The sequence below is a fragment of the Bos mutus genome, chromosome 3 (assembly GCF_027580195.1).
Source record: "Bos mutus isolate GX-2022 chromosome 3, NWIPB_WYAK_1.1, whole genome shotgun sequence".
NCBI lineage: Eukaryota > Metazoa > Chordata > Mammalia > Artiodactyla > Bovidae > Bos > Bos mutus.
This window is the reverse complement of record NC_091619.1, coordinates 56,804,869-56,814,269: the sequence shown is the minus strand read 5'-3', so window position 1 is coordinate 56,814,269 and position 9,401 is coordinate 56,804,869. Positions and strand designations below refer to the sequence as shown.

General features: G+C 34.3%; 1 protein-coding gene across 2 annotated transcripts in view; it reads right to left on the bottom strand.

Annotated features, from left to right (window-relative positions):
• Positions 1–295: 295 nt before the first annotated feature.
• Positions 296–9,401, bottom strand: part of SYDE2 (synapse defective Rho GTPase homolog 2) — a 42,520-nt gene continuing 33,414 nt past the window's right edge. The window contains exons 7-8 of one of the 2 annotated variants that reach the window (XM_070367759.1): positions 6,660–6,707; positions 5,946–6,083 (exon numbers count right to left, since the gene is read on the bottom strand). In XM_070367759.1, the coding sequence (XP_070223860.1) occupies positions 6,697–6,707 (11 nt within the window). In that variant the 3' untranslated portion in view covers positions 5,946–6,083; positions 6,660–6,696. Of the gene's footprint in view, positions 6,084–6,659; positions 6,708–9,401 lie in introns of both variants that reach the window. The other variant, XM_005888444.3, reaches the window with a different exon arrangement.

Sequence of the window (9,401 nt, the reverse complement as noted above, 5' to 3'; positions counted from 1 at the left end):
ACTAAAAAGTGCACGAAAATTAACAGGATATTTTTCATCACAATTTCTGTAAAGAAATAAATGATTCATTTTAACAAAAGCTTTCTTAGAAATCTTTCTTTCTTATGGTGAGATGTACCTTTTCACACACATATCATTTAAATAATTGTTTCCACTGAACTCTGCAGCACAAAATTACCTAAAATTACCAACCCCCTTATTTTTTAAGTCAATAAATTTTACCAATGTCATTCTAGTTCCAAAAGAAACAAAAATCATTGAAAAAATAAAGGGAACATTATTTTCTTAACCACAAATGATTTATTGATCAGGAGTGAATATTTGAAAAGTTATATACACATTGCACCTCATAGTGCTTAGTCTTTTCCTGACAAAAGATAAGCATTCTCTAAGAATCCCTTTTTATTCATTCATTTATTAATAATTAACTGAACATCTTCAATGTTATAAGTCCTAGGCCTATGGCAAAGAACTAGATACACAAGGTCCCTGTTGCCATGGAAATTACATTCAAGAAGGGTGGGCACAGATAATGATCAAATACACAAGGTAATTTCAGATACTAATAAACGTCTTGATGAAAGTAAGGCAGGAAACATTTTCCAAAGTTATAAATACTTGTAGTTTAATCATATAGTAGCATAACTATTTGGGGCTTGTTACAAGAAATAGAAATTTCTGTCTTCTTCCTCCCCCATTCTCAAAGCAGTTACTGATTCAGTTCAGTTCAGTTCATTCGCTCAGTCGTGTCTAACTCTTTGCGACCCCATGAATCACAGCACACCAGGCCTCCCTGTCCATCACCAACTCCCGGAGTTCACTCAGACTCACGTCCATCGAGTCAGTGATGCCATCCAGCCATCTCATCCTCTGTCGTCCTCTTCTCCTCCTGCCCCCAATCCCTCCCAGCATCAGAGTCTTTTCCAATGAGTCAACTCTTCGCATGAGGTGGCCAAAGTACTGGAGTTTCAGCTTTAGCATCATTCCTTCCAAAGAATTAGGTTGACATTTAAGCAGAGATGTGAGATGATTTAAAAAAGGCACCCAAGTAAGATCTGGGTGAAGAGCTTTCTAGACACTGGGAATGGCAAGTCCTAAGATCCTTACAGGACTGAGGTCCTCCGTGTTGCTGGAGCACAGGGACCATGGGAAAAGGCCCAGGAGAGGGTGTGGCTATCCTTTCTAAAGTTTACTTTAGCTTCTGCAGTTGGAATGGATTGTGGGTGTGGAGAGTGCAGAGTGATAGTAAAGAGATGAACTAGGAAGAGACAGAGATGCTGGTGGCTTGGACGAGAGTGTTGGTAGTGATAAACTTCAGTGCATAGAACTGCTGATAGGTTGTGTTTAAGGGCCAAGAGAATGATTCCAAGTTTGGGGCAACAGGGCGAGATGAAGTCTAGGGAACTGTTGCTCAGGCTGCTCAGCATTTACATCCCTTTTTTATTTTCATAGAATTTACCTTCACGTAAGTTTCAGAGAAACAATGCTGGCTAACTGCTCTCTGTCTCCTGGGAGCTGGGGCACAGTCTGACGCTTCTGTCAGGGACGTTTATCATATCTGAGCCTTACTGAATTCAAAGCAAACATGGGGCAGGGAAAAGAGAAAAGAACATTCCTCTTAGTACCAAATTCCTCAGGTCAGTGAGACTCAAATTAGGACTTAAACATAAAACAACTTTATCACTGTCCAAGTAGCTAAAATTTGATGTTCTTAAATTATAAAATCCTAAGCCTCAAAATCGTTCTTTGGTCAGGAATTAAATTCTTTCCAGGAACCATATCACTCCCAAGCCTGTTTCTTTAGGGTCCTTGATATAAAGCTACGCAATCTGAAAATTTCCAAAGACAATTACAATGTGGGACTTTGCTTTCTTGCATTCTTATTTTTACAGTGACTCATGGGCACCATCACCAGGTACAGAAGCATTAGTACTGAAGAGTTAATAAGGAATTTATAAAGCATTTCCAAAACCACTGTATTTATAACAGCAGCATCCACTACAAGGAACTCATTTAAAAAACACAGTGGAGTCATGTCAATCTTATCTATAGCAACTCCATCCTTCAGTTGCTCAGGACTTACTCCTTTCGCTCACAGTCCACCGGCAGATTTCTTTGGCTCCTACTTCAAAAAGTATTGAAAATACAATCACTCCTCATCGCCTTATTGTCTCCTTGCTGGTCTGAACCACCATTATTCTTACCTGGATTACTGCAAAGCTGGATGCTAGAAGATAATAGGGAAATGTCTTCAAAGTTCTAAGGAAAATGAGTTTGAAAATAGGACAAGTCCAATCGAAGTGAAGTATGGAAAATAAATAAAGACCTCGTCAGACATGCAAGGACTCAAAGTTCATCTCCCATGTGCCTGATTCTCGGAAGTGGTGGGGTAGAGGGCTACTTATAAATATATTTCAGCAAACAAATCAAAAAGGAAAAAATGAAATTAAGAATACAAAACAAAAAAAGTAGCACATAGGAGTGCAAAGAAAATATATCCCAGGAAACAGCTAAAAATTGCTAAGCACAAGTTTGATAAAGTCAATTAAGAAGCTTAAAATGATCCCTGGGTTATAGTAAAGAAATATTTTTCTTCTGTCAAAGAAAAATAAAGGTAATGATACCCTTCAGGAATCCCAGGATGAAAGCCAAAAGTAGTTTGAACGAATTTGGTAATTTAATGACAAAGGAAGTGTAATAGTAAAGAAAGTATTTTTCTTCTCTCCAAGAAAGAAAAAAGGTACTTACTTACTCCAGGAAACATTAAAATCTTCAAAAGCCATTATGAAGCAAGTAATACCTGATTTAGAGAAACTGATGGCTATAAGATAAAATAATCCATTTGACCTTTAGTTTGTATTCTGCTTAAATCAGTATACAGACTTCAAGATTGTAAGATTAGAGATTCAATCACATGGTAATATCACCCATGAATATTTCTGCATAATCTAGCACAACTACTTGTTACTGATTAGTAGTTTTTAGAATACTAAAGGAAAATCAAAAGTATAGTTTCCCCAAATAATACACATCTATTAATGATTGATTATGTAAACTGATAGTATAACTTACAGAAGTTGGGGAGGTAAAGGGCAGTAATGAATAGGAAAGAAAGTACTGGGTTGGTCATTTCCACAATGGTAAGAGGTCAAGAGATACCATTTAAAACTGATGGATCAAGGAATAATTTATTAAAGTCATAGAAGCAACCAAAAGAGAAACCAAAAATTTAAATAAATAAATAAATGAGGAGGAGGAATAGAGTGAAATAAATTGCTTATCACTCAAAACAGACAATCAACAGGTACCGCTTAAATGACAAATCAAGAAACAGCAGCAGCAAACCTAGAGTGACAAAGGCAGTTACCTAAAGAACAAAAAGTGGTTGTTACCTCTGAGAAGTAAGACTGATGTGGATGCAGGGAGGTGCACTTTTATTTTCAATCTACTTGAATTGTTTAAAATCTTTGTTCAGGTACATGCACTACAATTAAACTTGTTTTCAATCCTAAAAACCATTAGCGCTGGCAGGGGAATGAGAGTTGGCTGTCTAACAGTATGGGAAGATTCCAGGAGACTATAAAAAGCAGGTATAAAAACTCAAAAAAGATTTGAAAAGGCCATTTTAAATAAAGGTATATACCTAATGGAGTACTTCTAAAACAGCACAGTCAACAGAAGAGGTTTATTATGACTGATTTAAGCAACAAATGTTTAGTATTTTCTGTTAATACTTAAGACGGCAGAGATTAACTTTAAAATTATTAGCATCCAAAATAATATGTTGGCCCTTAAAGTATTGCAGATTCTGGAAAACTCAATTTTAGAAAAAAAATGTTATTACATATATTTATGGATAATATCTGATGGTCCAATACTTTAACATGTTCATTTAAAAAGAATGACTTTGAAATAAATGATCCTTAAAAATCATCATCATAATAGCATGACACCGAGGTTATAAGGTTTTAATAAAGCTCTTACATTTCTGATACTAATTTATGAATCATATAATGTATGTGATATAGCACTCAAAAGGAAGAAGACTGAGACAATCTTCTTACAAAATATTTAGGGTACATTTCTTTTGACCATTTACTCAATAATATATATCTGTCACATATTCTTTTGGCATTTTTCTGAATTATTATATAAAGCTTTAAAAATGAAAGTTTCATATAAAAATAGTTATTTATCTGACTTTTAACAAGTAAACTTTCAAATTAAATTACTTGGTATTCCATTTACCAATGTATATTGCATAGAAAGTTAAATACTTTAATATTTAAAAAACATCAAGAAGTCAGTTTTTTTAATGGCTGCTATATCTTTAAGTTGGTAGTTCAAATTTTGTTAATAATTTTAAATTACACATTCTGTAGGTATAAAAGTTTACAAAAAATACATTCCAATTTAATAAAAAACAGACTTCTAAATTTACATTTTCAAACACTGTTGTGATTGCTATAATGACTATCTTGTAGATAAAATTAGTCAAAATAAGTTAATTTTTTAAAATCAATAACATAGTATTCTGGCAAGATTTCTTTAGAAATAAATGAAGGTAATTATAAAGTCAAAGTTATATATGTATTATTACAAATAAATATGTTCTAAGTATAATTACTTTGTTTTAAAAAGCAGAAGATAAAAATGTATAAATAGGTAAAGATTTTTAAATTTAAGTCACCAGTGCAGAAATCTTGGCACTTAATCCTTTAAAATGTTAGATTTCAATTTAAAGGATGACTTCTCACTGGGGATACTGTGACTTTCTGTAAGTCAAAAATGAAAGTCTTATTTTTTCTATTTAGATGTTCCTAGTGTTTTGGGTCAAGTGTTTCTATGCAACTCCTCCTTTAACTTAAATGTTCTTTCCCTGAAAAAGACATTTTTAAGCTAATGATTTTGGCCTCATGACATATACTTTAAAGATACTCGTGATTTTGCAGCCAATCCTTCCCCCCATTCTAATGTCTATACATATATGCGCTGATAAATATATACATATATTGGGGGTTACAAAAATACTTATTTAAGTTTAAATAATTACTGAATGTTAACACAGAATACATTAATATTTGTATAATTTTACTTTATAAAAAGTAAAAATTTATAAAAAGGTTTTCTTACAGCAGCATTTGCATTGTGAATGAAATGTGATGGAACGATGTTGCAGTGTGCATGGATTCATACTGCAAATCACACGGAGCAGCTGCATTCCTTCCACTGGAAGGAATGTCTGTTTCAGAAAAGCAGTTTCTATAAAGTACAAAAGTCTTGAGGGGCTAATAACTTATATGAATCTTAGAAGTGCATTTTAAACTTATACCCATAGCATTGGCAAGATTTTAAAAAATACCCACAAGAAGTCCAGGTTATCTTTACCTCAAGAAAAACTTCCTAATGAAATAAGTAAAAACTATGGTAATGAATGGTGTTTTTTGAATTACATGAACTTGTTAGAAAATAACTGAAGATTTCAAGAGTAAAAAATTTAAAACATCACTGTGAGAGATACAAGAAAGTGAGAAAGATGGATGTGAAACATAGGACGTTATGAAAAAGCAAAAACTCTCAACCTTAAACACTCATATTAAGCTTGTTTTTGTTGAGTTCACTCTCTAGATTTCCAATCAAAGTATCAATACTTTCTTGTAGATCTTTGAGATTGACTTTTCGGTCCACTCTAGACTCCATTGTCTGCACTGTTAAGTACGTCTGAAACGTGCACTCTTGGGACAGAGGAGTTGGCTGTTCAATCGTGATATCTGGCTCATATATTTTGCTACAGTTTTCTCCATTTTCTCTGTCTTCGGAAGGGACATCATCATAATCCACAGTATTTAAGTTTTCTTTCGTATTTAAAAAGTAGTTTTCTCCACAGCTGCTCCAGTCTCCTGCATAACGATTACTGAGTGGACTGTCTAGTCTGGTTTGCCTTGGCCTGAGTACTCCTGATGATTCAGTACCACTCAAATTTAACAAGTAAGGTCGTTCTTTCTTCCGCCTCAAATAATTTAGAGAAGACTTCTGCTCTGGGAACAAATTGTCTGCTGATTCTTTGATAGTTAAACGTTGCACTAGGAACAAACAATTGATTTGCTTTAGTGACAGTAATCCAACTTAATCCAATTTAAAAACACAGAGCTAAAGATAAGCTATTTAACAATCAACTACAAACATGCATTACAACAAACACATGCACACTACCAAAAGAAAGCATTCCATAACTATTTTTTCTATCACCAGACATAATCAAGATTAGGAACAGAAGCCAGTAGAATGTTCAGTGGTGCTAATTCATGCTACATCACAACATCCCAAAATAAATCAAATTTCCAAGTTGATTAACTTTCTGTGCAAGTTAATTAATATCTAGCTGTAATTCAAACAGTGGCTAAGCTGGTAGCTTCTTTTAAATTAAAAGCTACAGCAAAAAGCAGGCAAGGCATGTTCGTGTATAAACAAAACAAAAGTTTCTTTATCTGCAAATATCTAAATGAGGCCAAGGCATCTAAAGTGCTCAGTCTTAAAGTTCTAATCTTTGTGGGGTTTTTTGCAATTCTACTAGCAGCAGTGTCATAATTTACTTGACTTTAAACAGCCAAATTTCACTTCGATAAAATGCACGAAATCTAGACTTGTCCACTTGTTACCTGAGTTTGATTATACAGCATTAGCTAATAACAGTCTTCATTTATTGCCTGAAAATAGTACAGATATTTTATTTTCCCATTCTGGTTAGGAATCTAACAATCTCAAATAACATTCCTCATACTTAGACTAATTCCTTCTATTATTAATAGTATGCATTGCACTGGCCACACAGATTAGCAGGGAGACACACATTACTTCATAATAAATCAAGGCTTTACAGCTTACTCTTTTGTGTATACTGAACAAAACACCTGTCGAATGGACTGAATTTAAATGTTGAGGCACAGCTATTAAAAAATTGTCCATGATGCCTTTCTATTTCTGCTTGTTTATTCTCCATTATTAAGTGCCTCTCCATTTATATACTTCCCTTCACTAAGATAAAGGGAACATATAATCAGTGACAACATACCAACTTTACACTCTCTAACATATTCATTTCCTACTGAATAAAATAAGATCATTAAAGAATAATACAGACATGTAGATGGTCCTAGTTTTCCAGATGTACAGTGATTTATATAACATTTTCAGAGATTGAATGATTTTTTTAACTTAGATTTTATTAAAATACTTGATAACTGTATATAGGTATGTTTTAAACATTTCTATTTACCTGCATTTTTATGATGGCTATTACATATCACTATGAATAGCTAAAAGCTCTTGATCTAAAATTTTCTACAAAAAAAAAGGTCTGATATTTACTTTAAAGGAATGTGTGTGTTAATTGCTCAGTCGTGTCCAACCCTTTGCAACTCATGGACTGGAGCCCACCTGACTCCTCTGTCCATGGGATTTTCCAGGCAAGAATACTGGAGTGGGTTGCCATTTCCTCCTCCTGGGGAATCTTCCCAACCCAGGGATCGAACCTGGGTGTCTTCTGTGTCTCTTGCATTGCAGGTGGATTGTTTACCCGCTGAGCCATGAAAGGAATGGCGATATTTACTTTAACTTGATATTTAAAACAGTATTAATAGAGAGTGTCATATGCCATTGCAGAATGGATACCTAAATTTTTTCACTGTTTAATTATTCATCCTTCTACTGGAGATGCTTATCTTCACTAAGTCTCCTTGCTTTTTCCCCTTCATTTGCTGTGCTGTTCTTATTCTTAGTGCTTAAGTGTCACACCTGTTGTTTTTGCCAACCCATTACAGTACTAGGCTAACCTTGAGGTCATCTGGTTTGTGATCCAACCAGGGTAAAACATTTTTGACTCTGTGTTGACCTTGTCTTAATTTATCTGTATTTTCCGACATTCACCTGCAAAAACCCACATTTATTTTGTTGCCAAATGCTTAAAGTTGCTTAACCAAGTCCCTGTTCAAACATTATTTTTGCATTTTCTTAGAAAACATTTAAGAAACCAATTTATAGTATTTTATATCTCTGGTGGCTCAGACAGCAGAGAATCCACCTGCAATGCAGGAGACCTGGATTGGGAAGATCCCCTGGAGAAGGGATTGGCAACCCACTCCAGTATTCTTACCTAGAGAAGTCCATGGACAGAGGGCCTGGTGAGCTACAGCCCATGGGGTTGCAAAGAATCAGACATGGCTGAGCGACTAACACTTTCTTTCAAAAAACCAACAATAGTATTTTATATCTTTTAGACCAAAATTTCTAAAAAATCAACTTTACTAGCTTTTTAAACTACTGGTGGTGATACGGGTTTCCTATTACATATGCAGATAAAATGGTTAATTTTACCCCCCAAAATTCTGGTTTTCCTAGCACTGCTGATTACCTACCTTCAAAAGAATAAGATGAAAATACAACCTAGAAAGTGGTTAAAAAATTCTCAAAATATAATGATAATTACTAAGAAGCGTAATTTTCTTATTTTCTACCAATAGATTTATATTTTTAATCACCACTCTATTAGCTTTTTATCTACAGTATAATTACCTTGGGCATAATTACTTTACTTAATAGAATATATTGGGTAGCTAGTTGTTGCCAAGTACTCTGTTATAACCTGGAAATGTAGAGGTAAGCAAAATGTAGTCCTTGACCTCATGAAACTTAGTCTAGTGAGAAAAATGAACCAAAAAGAATGAGGGAAGGAATTCCCTGGCAGTCTAGCAGTTAGGACTCCAGTATTCTCCCTGCCAAGGGCTCAGGTTCAATCTCTGGCCAGGGAACTAAGATCCCATAAGCTGCACAGCCAAAAAAAAAAAAATTAGGGAAAATTGATAGCTCTTCCAAAAACAAAAGCCCAGTCCCAAATCTATTTGTCATAGAAAATGTGATGTAGCAAACAGCTGGTCTAAGAATTATACATTCTCTAAAGCTATTTTCCTATCCATAAAGTGAAAGGGTAGCCTATCATTAATTTTCAATATTCGTAAGACAGCAAACTAATGTTTTTTAAAAGCAACTACCTTCTAAAAACCCAGTACATAAAAAAGATGAAAAGAAGACTGTTTTGATCAAAAGGGAAATATATTTCCATTTTGCTCCCTCACCTGCTGCCAATCTGGCCCCAAAGCTGCTTCCAAAGAACTTAGGGTTTTGCCAGAAGAATCTGAAAAGCCACTGGCAGGCTGACTTTTAACTTTCAGTGCCAGTATACCAGGGTTCTAACTGATCACTTTGAAGACAAGATTTTTCAAGAAGAAAAGCTCAAAGTAAATTATATTCAAATTATTAATATAAAGTAAATTATACTGCCCAAAATTAAAAAAAAATAACACAAAACAAAAAGTTAAGGAAGTAAAAAAGAAGGAAGGTAGGCA